General features: G+C 42.8%; 1 protein-coding gene across 1 annotated transcript in view; it reads left to right on the forward strand.

Annotated features, from left to right (window-relative positions):
- The first annotated feature begins 5,857 nt into the window (after positions 1 to 5,857).
- timeout (circadian regulator timeout) overlaps positions 5,858 to 17,477 on the forward strand; it is a 325,432-nt gene continuing 313,812 nt past the window's right edge. The window contains exons 1-5 of the mRNA XM_075693090.1: positions 5,858 to 6,071; positions 6,199 to 6,352; positions 8,266 to 8,446; positions 9,108 to 9,250; positions 12,073 to 12,187. Of these exons, the coding sequence (XP_075549205.1) occupies positions 5,966 to 6,071; positions 6,199 to 6,352; positions 8,266 to 8,446; positions 9,108 to 9,250; positions 12,073 to 12,187 (699 nt within the window). The 5' untranslated portion in view covers positions 5,858 to 5,965. The remainder of the gene's footprint in view (positions 6,072 to 6,198; positions 6,353 to 8,265; positions 8,447 to 9,107; positions 9,251 to 12,072; positions 12,188 to 17,477) is intronic.

The following is a 17,477-nucleotide window of genomic DNA, read 5'->3' on the forward strand; positions in this document are numbered from 1 at the left end:
AGCGAGACCAGTACGCAATGCACAACTTCCCGAAGTGCTAGGATTTAAAGTAGACGGATGTATCAACCAGTCAGCAGCCGAGATATGTAAAAGACATTTAGAGCATTGGTGGAAAAAGAACAGAGAAGAGATTGATACGATCGGATCCACTACAGGCCTGGAAGCGGTACAGGGTAGATAGAGGAGATTAAAGAGATGTATATAAGAATGCTAGAAAGAAAATCATTGATAGCATATCTGAGTAACTCAAGCAAGCTAGGGGACGATTTATCACAGCCTCGTTTCAAATGGGATGCCAATAAATCATCATCATCATCATTGTGCCCGCTATCCCCGTGAGCCATACCACCACCCTCTTTCCACCACTCCATAGGATGAATCTAGGCCCTGAGATACTTTTTGAACATAGTAAGAAAACTGTGCCGATCTGTCGCAGAGGCTGCTGCGAACATGAGAACCAAATGTTACTGCACCGCATGCAGCAGGGAATTTACAATATCGCGCCAAAAATAGTGTGAAATCGCTTGCTCTTTCTTTCGCAGTGTCGCCATGCGGCGTCACCGAAAGCAGCTGGACCAACTAACGCTATTGGCCGATTTCATTATTCCGAGTAGAGCATTCTCAGTAATACATAATTGCTAATTTTGAGTTAGATAAATGAAAAATATATATGTTGACAATCTTGAAAAGAGAGAAACATTATATCACGCCTGCACTGCGCGTATACCTCTGTAAGCTGTGTGTGGCCTTCGATATGGCAGCGGCGTGCTGCGTAGCGTGGTATCCGTGCGATAACTCCGCGTACACTAAAGGGCTCGAAATTTTTTTGTGGCGTGACATCTATTCGTGGTACCTGGATTGGGAAGAATTGGGGATAAGAGTTAATGGAGAATACCTTAGTAACTTGCGATTCGCTGATGATATTGCCTTGCTTAGTAACTCAGGGGACCAATTGCAATGCATGCTCACTGACCTGGAGAGGCAAAGCAGAAGCGTGGGTCTAAAAATTAATCTGCAGAAAACTAAAGTAATGTTTAACAGTCTCGGAAGAGAACAGCAGTTTACAATACGTAGCGAGGCACTGGAAGTGGTAAGGGAATACATCTACTTAGGGCAGGTAGTGACCGCTGATCCGGATCATGAGACTGAAATAATCAGAAGAATAAGAATGGGCTGGGGGGCGTTTGGCAGGCATTCTCAGATCATGAACAACAGGTTGTCATTATCCCTCAAGAGAAAAGTGTATAACAGCTGTGTCTTACCAGTACTAACGTACGGGCAGAAACCTGGAGGCTTGCGAAAAGGGTTCTACTTAAATTGAGGACACAACGAGCTATGGAAAGAAGAATGATGGGTGCAACGTTAAGGGATAAGAAAAGAGCAGATTGGGTGAGGGAACAAACGCGAGTTAATGACATCTTATTCGAAATCAGGAAAAAGAAATGGTGGGGGGGCATGGGCAGGACATGTAATGAGGAGGGAAGATAACCGATGGTCATTAAGGGTTACTGACTGGATTCCAAGGGAAGGGAAGCGTAGAAGAGGGCGGCAAAAAGTAAGGTGGGTAGATGAGATTAAGAAGTTTGCAGGGACGACATGGCCACAATTAGTACATGACCGCGGTAGTTGGAGAAGTATGTGAGAGGCCTTTGCCCTGCAGTGGGCGTAACCAGGCTGATGATGATGATGCTGATGATGATGATCTATTCGTGAAACAACGTCCTTTAACTGTCAGGCCATTCTGTGATTATCTCGGAAAGTGTTTCGTGTCCCTTTAATTTTAACACGTAGAAATCGGGAATTATTATGATCTTTAATGAAGAGACGAGTAATGATGTGGTATCAGTTCAACAGCCATACTTATCGTCAAGCGATATAAATACCTCGGTGTATACATGAAGGAATGACCTACTCGTGTTCCCACCAAGATAATCCAGAAAATGAAAGGGAAGCTGAATAGCAATAAGGAAACATAGGTCACTTTGGGGCTACAAAAATTACGAGTCGGATACAACTCAAGTCTACAGTGAAGCCCCGCTCACGCCCTCATAACCGCCAGCCACTGTTCCCCCGGAGACTGCAAATAGTTCGTAGTTCGAACTTTTCCTGTTACCTAAATAAGGCGGTAACGACAAAAATAAAATTATAAGCGCGTAATTTTGTACGTTTTCATTCCTCTATTCTAGTGGAACGGTGAAAGCCTAATTGTTTGTTGAACTGAAATAAAACGATTGCTTCGCTGCAACTATTTATTGCCAATTTTGACTTCAGTTGACAGGGAGGTTTCATGGGTAAAACGGGGTCAGCAGTGAAATGAACTGTACTGCGGACTTTTGAAGAGCGAGATGCTCAGACTCCATACACTTTGTCCATGTCTGTTACACACCTCACCGCTTCCGCTGATGGACTCTTCAAGAAAAGATAGCAGACGCTCTTGAGGTATCAAGTACGACGCCATTTTGAAATGGCCGCGTGAGGTCAATTTTGTTTGCGTTTGTGGATGGCTGGTGGAGTAAGAATCCCGCGTGGTCCGTCTGCCTTGGTTGCCAACTGCTGTTTTTTTTTTTAATTGTGAGGAATTCGGAAAAATGTAATGGTTACTGGCGCTAACGTTCACAAATGCAAATCTGTGTTTTAAATCAGAAATCTTGTCGAGGATGGGGATTAACCAGATCGAGGGTGTTTGGTCGACCGGCTTTGGGGGTCCACGGTATAAACCCAAATGAGGCCGCGCAAGGTTGCATGGGTCGGTCTTCTTTTGAAGACGGGGAAGCGCAGAGCTAGATTAATATTAAAAAAAATCTAGAAACGTGGTTGAAAAAAAAATGGTCGGCTAAAGTGCATGAACACACGTACAGTCGCCCGCAAAAGTTTACAGGGCACGGCTTTCACGACAAATGCGGATTTATGCTCTGTTAAGGCGTAGCACTTCTAATTTACCGGATCACAGTGTAGTTCGCAAGAACTACTATGGAACAACGCTTTTAATTAGAGGCTACGTGCACACGCTTCGCGGAAATTTGGCTCCTTCGCAAATCCAGAATTGGATGCAGAGGTCAAGAAAATTTGCAACCAAGTATAGGGTAATTGAAAGTGTAAAGAGACAACCAGGTGTCATAAAAAAAGAAGGTGAAAGAAACAGATGTCAAATTGGATGCAAATGATGGAAACGAAAAAATAAAAATAAAACCGAGATTGGATACAAATGCTGGAAACAAAAAAATAAAAAAATAAAACAGAGATTTACAAAAATGGCGAGAAGGCAATCGGGAGGAAAAATTTGCATGTATATGCAAAGGAAGTGCCTAGCTGTTTGATGTCCGAGCTGTCTGCCTCAGGACAAAAACATACCGGAGCAAATATACGCCACACGATGAGGCATGTGTGTGCTGCAAAAAAGTCTATAAACGACGGACTGGAATGGAACGCCAAGACATTGGCCCAGCGGGACCCGTTGCGAGTGCTCATATTCCAGAAGTGTTGGTATTCGAAGATCGAAGGATTAACTGGTCAGCAGTCTAGAAAAAGTAAGAGACATTTAGATTATTGGGGCAAGAAAAGCAGGGAAGAGATTGATAGAATTGTTTTCAGCGTGTAGGTTATGGTACGGTATAGTGGTAGAGGTTTTAACAACAAAAGATTAAGAACAGATAAGCAAAAGATAGGCGCACGTGGCCTCAGCTACAGCGCACGAATACGAAACCGCTGTCACTTCCACCTTGCTTCTGTGCGATCAGCTGTCGGAAATGCAACTTAGTTTTCACTCACGCACTGTGCTCCAATCATGCTGGATTGAATCATGTCGATTGAAGACGTTTGCAGACGCTTGCCTTCGTCTTCGTTTCTTCTTATGTCCTTCTTTCGCTACACTATCCAGATACCATTCCATGGTGTGCACTAATTCGCTGCAAAAATAGTGTCTGGCATATTAAGGAATGGAATGAATCTGGCGAAGTTACCTGCCGTGGTTGCTCAGGGGCTATGGTGTTAGACTGCTGAGCACGAGGTCGCGGGATCGAATCCCGGCCACGGCGGCCGCATTTCTGTGGGGGCGAAATGCGAAAACACCCGTGTACTTAGATTAAGTTGCGCGTTAAGGAACCTCAGGTGGTTAAAATTAACCCAGAGTCCCCTAATACGTTGTGCCTAATACGGTGTGCCTCCACAACGGCGTGCCTCATAATCAGAAAGTGGTTTTGGCACGTAAAAACCCATAATTTGAATCTGGCCAAGTTCGCGGACCGCTGCTGCAACTGTCCGTACGTGTTAGTGGCACTTCGATATGTACGGCATTCCTCGAGGATAAAGAAATCTGCTCATCCGCCAGCGTTGTATCGCTAACCTTCAAAGAAAGTGATTCAGCGCCGGAACGTCGGCAAGAGTGAGTACCGCTCGTTAAACAATGACAAAGGGAGTAGCGCCACTTCCTGACATAGTAAGTTTCGCGCTCAGTATCAACGCACATCTACCCCAATTGGCACGGACACTTACGCGCTATTGCCAATGTGTCAAGGAGTGAATATGCGCACACTTGAATATATGTGCGCCATATACGCACAATAAATGACGGACTATACCGGTAGCACACGCATGTTGGAAGCTGAATGTTTCGTGGCGGTCCACAAGAGTAAGCGAGTTACTAGCGATAATACATATTTGCTACAAGGCATAACAGCGTACAAAACAGCTACGCTTCAAGCCTTGCATGCAGCAAGAACAAATCTATCGGAAATTAGCAGAACTGCGTCCGAATAGGCAGAAAGTAATCAGAGAGTGACCGCACCGAGGAAATTTACTGAGTCAGAAATGCGGAAAGCCGCTGCTTCAAATAAAGAGTGAAGAGCGTAACACACTAATCCTGATTCAGTTCATGAGCGGCAAGTTTGGATAGCTTGGAACACATATTTAGCCCCGCTTTTAGAACAAACAGCATATACGCTGCTCGCGCCATTTGGACATGGCTTAATCAGTTCCGAAAGCGCTTTTGCATGTTCTCTGAAGCTGGGACCAAAGCTTCGTGTCGTCCACCCAGTCACCCTCTACCATATCTCCCGAAACAGAGGTTTGTTAAGCCGTACCGCCGTCATACACATCCGGTGTAAACACGGAGGCAGATGAGGCAAGCAATGGACGCCTCATGTACCACGTGATCAAAGACGGCAGCGCCCACGGGATCGCCGCGAAAAGGATCAAGCAGGCCTAGGGTCTATTTGACACCGCCCCGTTTCAAAACATCATCACCATAGATTTGGAGACTTTATAGTTTCATACCATAATTATTGTAGGAATCCATATGTTTGTGACCGTTAAAATTAACGCGCCTGTGGCTCCTCTCGATAACAAACGCAAGTCACGAAGGCTATGCTTTTATTAGTTGCAAGTGACTGAAGTAATTGAGCGAGACGGAAAAACGTTTTAGACAAAAATACAAGGGCGAAAAAAACATCTCCCTTTATTTAGCGTGGTATAAGAATATGGGTGTTGTTCGAGTTCAGGTTCCTAAAGGTGACGCCTTCTTAATTTGAAAAAAAAAAAACATATATTAAATGCTATGCTTTTGCTGGTTGAATGCTGCAGAAACAATCTCGAGAACCGAAACACGTCATAAACTTCGAGTTTTGAACACCACCTACTGTGCAGTCATTCTGTAATCATTATTATGACGTAAAAATTACGATGCCATTCATCGCCTCAGAGGCTGGCCCATTGTCGGACGGCGCGTGGTCCGCCGAATCACTGAGGCCATGCGCCCCGTTTGAATCGTTTGTGGCTGTCTCAAAAGAGGGCGATGCCGAAATGATGTCCGATTAGGCTGGCAACACGGATACGCATGTGTTTCCGGTCGTGAATCGTTTTCCCGCCAAGTTTCACAGCTGACGGTGTTGTGCTGCGGTGTTTTTGTGGTTCCCGGTTGCACGGTGAACTAAAGCGCATCGACAAGAGATACCGTGCGCTGTTTCGTGCGATGAGCGAATCTATATCATCTTTAGTCCTCTCGGACATTCAGGCGGCATGCAGCACGCTCGGAGGATGGGATGAAGGCAAATACTACAAGGAACCTGATTGCATAGGTACGCGGCTTTCGCGGCGACTCGCTGTTTCTGCAGCTTCTCTTTTTTAAATAATGTAATTTTTTTCTTGTATTTTGACTTGTTGTTACTGCGTTAGTATTTCCGCACAATCCTGTTGTTTTCATAGAAAGCCTGAAGGACCTCCTGAGGTATCTGAGGCGTGATGACGAGTCCCACGAGATCCGGCGCATCCTGGGTCGCATTCAAGTTCTGAAAACAGATCTACTGCCCCTGCTCAAGTTTTATCCTGACGATGACAGCCTGTTTGATGTCATCATAAGGTGCGGAAGTGAGCTTTATCTGAGTGACATCTCCTGTTCGTGTTTCTTCAGTGTGCGAATACATTAAACTCGGCAACAATAAAAAAGAAAAACAAAATGCTTTGCTTTGAGTGTCTGCTATTACCGTGAGGCTGAAGTCATTACAACAGTATATGCAAGTGTCATAATATTGGCCAAGGATAATCACTTTATCTGCTTACCGCTGGCACTTTCCTAAATGCAACTTTCAGTAAGTACACGCGGGAAGCACAAGTATATATATATATATATATATATATATATATATATATATATATATATATATATATATATATATATATGGTGCAGTCTGCGTAACCGCATATAAGAATGTCTTGTTAATAACGACGGGGCGCTTCAATTACGCAAAATTGTGCATCAGCTCTGCGCGTAATATAACCACATGCAATGATGGAATTGTCGTCTCATGTTTCATACACCGCTTAAATTATGACTGTGGATAAGTTGTTCTCTTGAATAAGAATCGGACATCGAAAATGGTTCTGCAACTTTGTTCCGCGATATAGTGGAGGATTTCGTACGGACTAAAATACAGCTGTTAGAGAGCAGGAAGGAGCTAAATGTAGTACACTAATGTGTAATAGTCAAGGTCTACCTGCCGCAGAAACAAGCATAGCGTCATTCTATGTTTGCTTGCTGAATGCCTCACACACCGTTTCACATAGCTGCCATTTAAGCTTTAAAATCAACATTATATTTAATATATTGTTTTATGTGGGGTTTCTTTGGCACTGCTGGTTTTAGTAATAACCAGTTCGAAATAGTGCATTCCCTCAGCACCGTGCTTTGCCGTGGACATGGAAAAAGGGCACCACTGTCAGTTGGCTGCATTAATATTCCTGGACAGCACTTTTGACAACTGTCAACATGTAAAAAAATTAATGCCTGGCTACAACGATAGAGTCTTTGGTTTATGGCCTTATAAGTGAGATGCATTGTGCTTGCTCTCCATAATTTACTGTGTGGCCACATTTAATTGGTAAAGTGCATAAACACTGCTTTTCACAGTTCTGTGTTGTTGCATTCAAAACACTTGTGCAATGTTTGATTGTTTGTAAGTCACTCAACGGGGATGATCGTTTTCTTTTCGCCCAGATTGAAATTCGTGTGAGTGCTGGTGCATCTTTGTGTAATGAGAATGCAATTTATAGAATAAAGGAGTGAAAAAGTCAGCTTTATTGAAACCAGTGCCTGCATCCTGAAAATAATATGTGCAACTGCTATGCCTGCACTTCACCACTGCACTGTAACTTGAGTGCACACTTTCTGTGGCATACATACTCACTTTATCAACAGTGATGTAGCTTTACATGTAGCACAGAAGCAGTACCAAACTTGGCATAGGTAGAAATGACAAGCAGCATTTTTGTTTAGATCACAATGCCTTCTTCAGTGACCTTGCCAATGCTGATTTTGCCTGCTTCAGCAACTTGGCTGTATAAACTCGCTCGAACCAAGTAACTAGACTTCTGGCTTATGATGCCTTGTGCTGCCACAAGAAGACAGTGCAAGTAGCAGCCATTTTTTGCAATCTTGCAATGAGCCCATCTTTAAACTTTTTAGCAAATTGAATTTTTTCTTTCAACATGATGTAACATTCACAAAATTGTAGAATGGGCCCCAATTCTTAAACTTAACGATAAATTCGAGATGACAGGCAAGTGTGCATAACTGAGCCAGTGAAATTTTGTTTCGCAGCTCACACTTTTGAAGACATTTACAGTTAAGGTGTGCTTTACAGTTAATATTGTTGTGTACATCTGACCGTGCACTTTGGCACTGACCCAAGTAAAAAGTCAGTAGGTAAATGCCTAAAATAAATGGTGTTGAAAATCAGCTTAACCTCAAGCACGCTGTCTGTCTTATTTTACTAGGTTACTGGTGGACCTCATGAATCCTGCCATATTACTGTACAAGGAAGAGCTTCCAGTCGAGAAGTTTGCCAGGAACAACTACTTGGAAATTGTATCTCATCTTCAGTCATACAAGCTGGCTTTTACAGATTCAAAAGTGTGGATTGCTATCACCAAGAAGCTTGAGTCGCTTTTACACAAAGTATGAATATTTCTTATCTCTCTTGTCTAAATGAAATATTTTTGCTAGCACTGACCAGTAGTCTCATTAAGTATTATTATGTTAGAAAAAGGGGATTGATTGTTTTCATTTCTTTAAAGCTATATGTGAGCTGGGGAAGACCTTGTAACATGGCAATTGTTTAATTTTGATAAATTAAGGTTCTTTACCTGCAATGAGATCACATTGCGTGGTCTGCAAAGTGAGTGACTGGTAAAGTGAGATGACAAAGACTCTTAATACTAGAAGAATTGGCATGATTTTTTCATGTGTACTAAAAATTTGTGCAGTCTTGAACCATGAGGTGTGTGTCATGGTTGTTTTCTGAGGTGCATGCTTGTAGGTGCACTTATATGCCTTCTTATAGGTGCACTTTGGTAACAGACATATGGCCATTATAAAACCATATGTTGATACTTTTCAATTCTTCAGCTTGTATGTTCATGCTGTTGCACATGCAATTTGATTATGGAAAAATGCCAAAGCTTATAGAGCAGCACAATATCGGACATTTTGGGGCTTGTAGTCAATTATCTTTTGTAACCTGTCCTTTGCAATGAGATATGAATGTCGTAATATTCTTAGTCTCATCGCAAAGCTTCTCTTCATACATAACACTAAATTTTGGTGATCTTTCTCCTAGAATTGGGAGACCCGACAGGAAGAACACAAGGACATGATTGAGCGCATCCTTGTCCTGGTTAGGAACGTTCTTCATGTGCCTGCCAACCCATCTGAAGAAAAGCGCACTGATGATGATGTTAATGTACATGACCAAGTTCTTTGGTATGCACTCCCCTTCACATACTTGTGTTTTGCTCCAAACAAAAATAAAGAGAATTGTAGATGAATAATTACAAACTGGAAGTGTTGTGTGATGACAAACGACTGGAAAGAATTAGTTTTGGGAGCTTGCACCATTTCATTTCTGATGTAGCTTTATTTTAGTGTGTGAGAAATTGTGGAGCTTTCCTTGATCTGAACACATTTCATTTTCCCGCATAACACTTACAGTTATCCTGAAGGCATCTCAAATGGCTCATTGAAGGCCCTTCATTATGAGGTTTCAAACTGTGTGCGATTTAGAGAGAGAATGGTAGATCATGAGGCAGAAGGCAAACATTTATAGATCTGCTCACGATTTCCCAGCCTCAAGCAGGTTCTTTGAAGGGAAAGGGTTGTTGCATTCTTTTTCTGTTTACATTACATTTAAGAGATTGATACCTCTGAAAACCTGACGTATTTTTCATCAGCTGCGATAGCTTAGTGGCTATGGCACTACACTGCACTGCTCAGCTTGATGTCGCAGGTTCAATCCCGGCCATGGTGGCCACATTTAGATAAGGGCTAAAGGCAAAAGTGCTTGTGTACTTAGATTTCAGTGTATATTAAAGAACTCCAAGTGGTCAAAATTAATCTGATGTCCCTCAGTGCATTGTGTGTCATAGTCATATTGTGTTTTGGCATGTAAAACCCCAGAATTTAAGGAGATAGTATTTCACACTGGGCTTTGACATAGTCATTGAGAAGCCGAGGGTGTGTGACTTGACACACACTTTGCTAGAACCATGTGGCTAGAACCACGTACACAATGTGCCTCTGTTGCACCTCAATGTGTGCAGCTTTTCGTTTCACAACAGTGTGTAGCTTGTAATTCCTATAGGCTATGAAGTTGTAGCTAGCATAACTTATACAACTGGAGTTATTAACAGGAACTGAACAAGGGATGTCCCTGCAGCCAATGTTTTGACAAACGAATTTGTCGAAGCATTGGCTTCTGGCCCTTGAAATGTTGACTACAGGGACATCTCTTGTTCAACCACTGTTGACCATTTCAAGTCCCCTTCTTAATGTGAACCTCTGCCCTGTTTAAATTATGTAACTGGAGCCATGTAAAGTAGAGTTCCTCCTGGGTACTTTCACCTTGCTAATACTGCCTCGAGTGAATGTGGTTGGTTGCCTGTAGTTGCAGGAGACTTGTTTCTAAAGTGTTTGGAATTTGTGGAGAACAGCCTGTTTGGATTAATACTACGTATTAGAGCCTAGCATTACAGCCACTTATGAAAGATTTAAATTGTGGTATGCATGATACTGAATGGGATATTCTTGATCATAAAATTAAATTTATACTCTTATACAGTCGTGCCTATGGGACTTTTTCATGCTGAGATGCTCTCTTTATACCTAAGTAGTTACGACTGGGGGTCATAGGTGCATTGCACATTTTCTGTGCTCTGGGAGCCATGATCGATGATCAGCCAATGTGTCCTCGTTTCACACACTGTACAGACTGTGTGTGTGTGTAGTGATATTCTTGCATGCAGTTCCTGAGTGCCTGGTGGTCATGCATTGGCATGCCACGTGCTGCTGCACCTTTCACTGCAATGCTGTTTGCACAAAGACTACCAGTGCATACTTTAGACTGTGTGCCTACTGTATACAAGTTGTGCTTTGGTCCACTGGCCAAAAATTTCTTGTTTACATGTGTTCAGGGCTGTCTCCAAAGGTGCAGTCAATTGTGATCGCAAAGAGGGGTAAAAAATAGGCAGAGATGCCAGTCGAATGTTATATTGGTACATATTTAAGCCAATTGCATCTATATTGTACTTCCTTTAATTTTTATTTCATATTCTTTAAATTCAGTATTGAATTTGAGCTGAAATGTGGTTACTTATGACTCACAAAGCTAGTTTTTATTTTTGGGCATTTTGGAAGAAGCATAGTGCCGACATAGGTTTGTTAAATTGTGATGCATTATTGCTATATCTAACCACTATTTTCTTACGCTGTTGTGTTCTGTTGTACGTGCGCACTTTACAGTCTACTTCTGTTGCATTCACTGAAGTAGAGAAATGTGATAATGTAGCACTGCCCATTGTATTAAAGGGATGCAAAGGTGCTTAGGCTGGCCAAATAATGAATCATAACAAATTACCTGGGATGCTTAAAAGCAAGCCATTCTTGTTGAGTGACTGGAAATTATTCAGTCAAAGGTAGCTGCCCCATGTGCTCTTTCAGAAACTGGTGCCCCTGCACGGCAACTGTAGCTATCCTGCTGCAGAATCATTAGGAACACTCCTGGCATCCATAGTTCTGTCTTCCTCGAGACTCCAATAAATGTTTCTATCCCACAGTTCTTTGTGTATTCGAAAGAAGTGAATATTTGACCACTACGAATAATAAATATTGAAATCAAATACGAATCTATTAGCAGAACAAAATAGCGAAGAGTATTAAATTTGTAATTGACATTTTGAATATATGTGTCCTCCCATAGGTAAACTATGTTGGTAGTTGTTGGTGTAAACTATGTTGGTGTTCAGTATTCTAAAATATTCAGCAAACTGACGTTCGTACAAATGAGAGTTTACTGTAATGGTACTTTATTGCTTGCTTGCTTGCTTGCTTGTTTTATTGTCACACTGTGAAATGTCGCACAAATTACGCAGAACTTGTTTAAATCCATAGCTATAAGGTTAGTAGTTGGTTCTTCTCTGAAACACACTTAAAGTACCTTTAATGCAGCGGCATGTCAACACAACAGATACTACCATTGTATAAGAAATATATCAGCATCTAGCTAATTAGCTTTTGGATTTTCCTTCTAGGGCAATGCACCTTGCTCATACTGAAGACTTATTACTCTATGTCACCAGCAGTGATGATGAAACAGACTACTGTTTTCATTGTTTGGAAATTTTGTCCCTGATGCTGCGAGAACAGGTGAGCCACATTCTTATGTTCAGATTTGGGGGGAAGCCATTTGCCATGGTGAATAAGTTGCACTTAATGCAGCACTTTAAGATGAAAGTACTGAGTGCCTCCAGTGGCCATTCTTGCACTGTCTTTTTTTTAGTGATATGCTGTCCACCACCTTCTTTCATATAGGCATTTGCTTGCGCATATGTTGGCGTTGAAAATCAGTTGCTGTTTGCCTTATGGGCCCCACATCTGACCCTTTGAATTGCACGCTTGGTGTATACTTGGCAGGATAGACTGCTATAGCTAATGAAGGGAACAGCAGACATACTGACTAAAAAGTTGTTTCAGTATACTCTCTCATATAAAATGTGAGCAATCAAAAGATGCATAGAACTTAACAGGGACCATGCTTTAAAACAGTGTACATTGAAGGAGATCTGCTCTACTTTCAGTTTTTAGACACCCGTCACAGAGGCTCGGTGGCTTTGGAATTATGCTGCTAAATGTGAGGTTACAGCTTCCTTTCGTGGTCATGGTAGCCACATCTTCATAGAGATGAAATGCAAAAATACTCGTGTTTATATTTAGGTGCAAAGTTAACCCAGAGACCTCCAACTCAGCATCTTGCATTCAATGCATACCTACCAATTTTCCTGACTGTTACGTGAAGTTTACGAATTTGGGTTCATTCTGTGATGTTACAAATGTTCTGTGAAGTTTTACGAAAACTAAATTCTGTTCACGGAAAAGTTTCGCTTGTTCGTCTCTGGCTATGCACTTGCAAGTTTTGTCATTACAAAAGCATATTAGAAGGGTTCCCACTTCGAAATAGACTAATGTATTCAGACATGTTCCTGAAGTAGGTGAAATTGGCAGCAGCATAGTCACTGGAGAAGTCATTGTGACATATAGTAGAACCTCATTCATATGATCCTGTTTTGTACGATTTCCTGGCATCGCCGTTTGCGTTCAAAGACAAAAGATTACCCAATGCAGTTAACTTTCTTTTTTACTGGAGAATATGTTCCTAGAAAACAATCTTTCAGCACCAATGTTCAGTACATCGGCAAACTGCAATCATATGATATGTTTTCCAGTCACTAGATCCCATGGGAGCAAGAAAACACACGAAGCAAGAGTGATTTAAAGCAGTGGGCATCCACCACGGCAGCTTCCCCGCAGTACTCACCTACTTGTGTCCCCTGAAAATGCCCGCACATACTCAGTTTTGGCTTCCGGTACCGACAGATCTCCTTGCGGGTCGTCACAAGTCGCATTTACAACTTTTGCTTCCAACCATCTTCCGATAAGGAATTTCACCTAACTGTTCAACAGGGTGTGTGGCGTAGTGCCATTGGAAGCCTACTGCACACTTTTAATGTGCGATAAACCAAACATGCCGCCGCTGCCCGCTGAAGGCAGCGTGAAGTCAGTGTCATGTCTTGCTTTGGTGTCACTGTATTCAGGCGCTACGCACCAGCTCAATTTTGCTTCGGTTTTCCATCGATGTCTTTTAACCCACTAAGCATTAGAAAAATGACACCATGCATCTCAGGCTGCTCGGGCCCCATCAGCTCAATGTATGTCGGCATCTCGTCTTGTGCCACAATGATTCACGCCGAGTGTGCGTGTCGAAACTTCCTGCCAAGGTGCCTCACTCGAAGAAGCTGCTGGCCCATGCCAAATTTGAGGAACGCAAATGCAAGTTTGCCGAAGCCACAAAAATGACAATGCACATCTTAGGCCGCTCAAGCTTCGCATTGCGTAGATACAAACTACTGTTGAATCATACATTTTCCCAGTTAGTATGCTCTTTCTTGTGTATTTTTCCAAAACAAATGAACGAGGTGTTACTGTATAAACGGTGGCCGCTTAGAAATTTGTGCCCTTGCAGGTTGGCTGCTGCTTATATGCTGCGTATAAAGGATAATAATTTTTAATAAAGTGTGAATGTATGCTACAAGAAGGTGTCGGCTCAGACAAGACATTAAAAAAAATTTAGTGCTATTTTTTCCTTCCCATTCTTTCAGGTGTTATGACTGCAGGATTATCGCGATTTTTAAAGTTTTCAAGTTGGCATGTACGCGAGTGTTGCTTAGGGACGTTAACCCCATGAATCAACCAATCAACCTGCCCTGTATCAACCTGCTACTCTTGTACTGCGGCATGGTGTGGCTGTGGGAATGAGGGTTGCACTGTGCTTACGTAAAGGAGGCGTATTATCCCTCTGTTTTTTTCTTCCATACAAGCATCCCATCATACTAAATTGTGGTTTCTTCAGTTCTGCATTTCGGACACATTAAATATACTAGGCACTAACGCGAGCCAGTGACGCATCCTACCGTAATCGTCTAACTTTGTGGGACAAAGAAATGCACATCTCGCCACTGCCAAAGTGTGTGTGGAATGTGCTGGCAATTCAAATCTGTGTAATCCAGTAGGAGCACTTCCTGTGTCCGCATAGCAGCATAACGAATCGAGATGCTAGTTTTTATTGCAATTATATGGACACTCCAGGCGTATTTCTGCGGTTGCCGTCGCCGTAAGGTTCCGTATAAAGTCCAAGGGTGATAAAATTGTAGCCACGCGCCATATGCTGTATTTGCAAGTGAAGGCATGCGAAGGTGAGCCAGCGAATGCGGCTCCATCTCGCGTGCGCCAGCGAAGAAGGCAGGCCGAAAGTCCGCCCTCTTCTTTCACACACGAGGCAGGGGGATGAGGCGAGAGTGGAAAGGGGAGGGGCGCTCTTCTCAGGCAGCTGCTGCTTATGGGGCAGCCGTGCAAGCGATCTGCGATGGGGCCAAAGTGCGCGCCTGCGCGGGCCTAATCTTCAAAATTGTATGCAATGGTTGCAGAGTGCGTGTAGTGCTGGTAGCTTCGTATGCGCTGTGCTTTTGATGTTTTGTTCGCGTTCAAGTGAAATGCACGCACGTCCATTCGCTCGCTGCTCCTGCCGCGATTCCTCACTCCAGCATTTTCACAGCAAGTTTCCGCACTCATCGAGCGACATGTGTTCATGTTTACCTGCTTGTTAATCGTGCTTGTTAATTTAGTTAAAACATGTTGGTTGGCTAGCTGGTTTGAATCCATGATATAATGTGCAAGCGCGACTGAACAAGGTCGCCGAAAAAAACAGCCACACAGAACAGTGCTGTCTCTGTGTGTCCGTTACTTTCTACGTCCTCGTAAAGTCGCACTTACACATTATATCATCGTTAATTTTGTTAGTAAGAGAGTGTTTACAAGTTTGGTGTCACTGATAAAACTACTATCCTTACTTCGTATAGCTACCTACTAATTTGCTATCGCAATCAGTGTTTCCCCTTTCGGGTGAAACTGCAGCTTTTTTTAAAATTTTATCATTTGCTTCTTTTGCTTTATTTCTGCACAGCAAAATACAACACTATGGCTATTTGAAGGTCAGATTCCCACTTTACGATGGCTCCAAATGGGGGTGTTGCATGAACGGAAAGTGGTGTGCTCCGTAATGTGATGGCACCTCCCGATTCCCTATTTTCCATCCGCGTTTTTTTGACAGCGTACCAGAAAAATGCAATTTTCTCAACGTCTCTGTCGCTTTTCTTTTTAATATTTCCCCACGTGACAAAAGAATACCCGAGGATCGTGAAAAAAACATGAATTGGAAATTTTGACCGGTCAAGTGGTGCAGTGGGCAGTAAACTGGAGCGGTGGGTGGCGGTGGGGAGAACCCTGGTGTATACAGGTAAATCTTGATATAACGAAGTATGTATTTAACTTTTCATAACTTCTTGGCCATAGAACACCATGTATTTAGAACCTCAATATAACGAAGTGTATTTTTACGCGATTTCAATGTAAGGAAATTTCACTGCCATCGCAAAGGAATGCCAAGACAATAACTGGAAACTTTCGCGGACGCAGATGGTCAAATGATTGAATTACAAGTGGCTGCTTGCAAATGCACCTATCAAATTGCGCGCCGAGCGACAAGAGCGACTGCCGAAGTGGAGCCGCATTTATAAAGACCAAAAATGTGATATGATCCTATCGCACCCTACGCACTGTGTGCTTTAGGTGCGAGTGAAAGTGTGCGTGGGTGAGGCAGGAAAGATGGTGGCTTGACGAGTGCTCCCTTCTGGCATGAGCAAAGGGCGGGGTGGAGTAGGTAGTGGGGAATGTTGGCGCGCGTCTCGGCCATGGCTGCTCGTGGCTGTAAGTGCGGCTGAGCACACACGCAGCCACACACCCTGCTTTATAGATAATCTGCTGTGTTTGCAAAGAGTGTGCATACCGAGACGGCATGGCATCATGTAAGCTGTCTTATGGCGTGTTTAGTATCGGAGTTGCGTAATCTCGAGTTTCGGTGACTTGTTGGAGAGAGAGGCAGACGAAGCACTCGCTCCCCCCCTGGCGGCACTTTTCCTGATAGCGTCGTCCCAGTGCAGACGACGCTATCAGTCATGGGGGTGGAGTACTCACAGATGGGTGGCCTACTTGGTTTAATTCGTACTGCCGAGAAGATATTGTCAACATACGTGGGATGAAACCGCATCATTCGTCGCCGACTCCCAAATTTACCAAAATGAATTGTTTTCTCATTAAAATTTGTTTTTTTCTATTGCCTGATAATTGGGAAAATTCTGCAGGCCTTTTCCGTGTAAAAAGAATCGATTGGTGACTGTACTTATTTGCATAAAAGGTCAAATTTCAATACAACGAAGTTTACATATACCGAAGCAAATTGCCGATTTTATATCTTCACTATATCGAGGTTTAACTGTAATAAGTCAAGCTTACGTGATAGATTAGTGCTCGATAATCTTTAAGGCATCAATATTATTGCAAAGAGAGCCCTAATAATTGAGAAATTGAGGTAAATACACAACATGATTAGAGACTTCCCCTGGACATTCAAATACTTGCCCGATGACGAAAGCACTCCTCAGTTAAATTCTGTCACTAGTACTCAACCACTTGTTACAAAAACATCCTTGTATTGCATTATGAGATGAAATAAAATGCTACTTGTCCAGCTCCATTTAATTCTTAGAAAAAAGAACTCGTTGAGATTATCCTTCACAACGATGCGGTCAGTCGAAAGGTTTCGTTTTCACTCGACTCTGCACTACCCACGCTTTCGCGTTTGAGTAGTTTCGTTATTGTGTAATGCTGTGCTGGTTTTAAAGGGTCGTGAAATTCGCATAAACTGCAAGTAACAGAGAATTAAACTTAAATGTGATGTCGCGATGTGCCCGAATGGTCTACACCACTTGACCAAAAAGCAGCTGCAGCACTGAATCCGCCGCTTTGCCTTGGCTCGGTTTCTCCA

The sequence above is a fragment of the Dermacentor variabilis genome, chromosome 5 (genome assembly GCF_050947875.1).
Source record: "Dermacentor variabilis isolate Ectoservices chromosome 5, ASM5094787v1, whole genome shotgun sequence".
NCBI lineage: Eukaryota > Metazoa > Arthropoda > Arachnida > Ixodida > Ixodidae > Dermacentor > Dermacentor variabilis.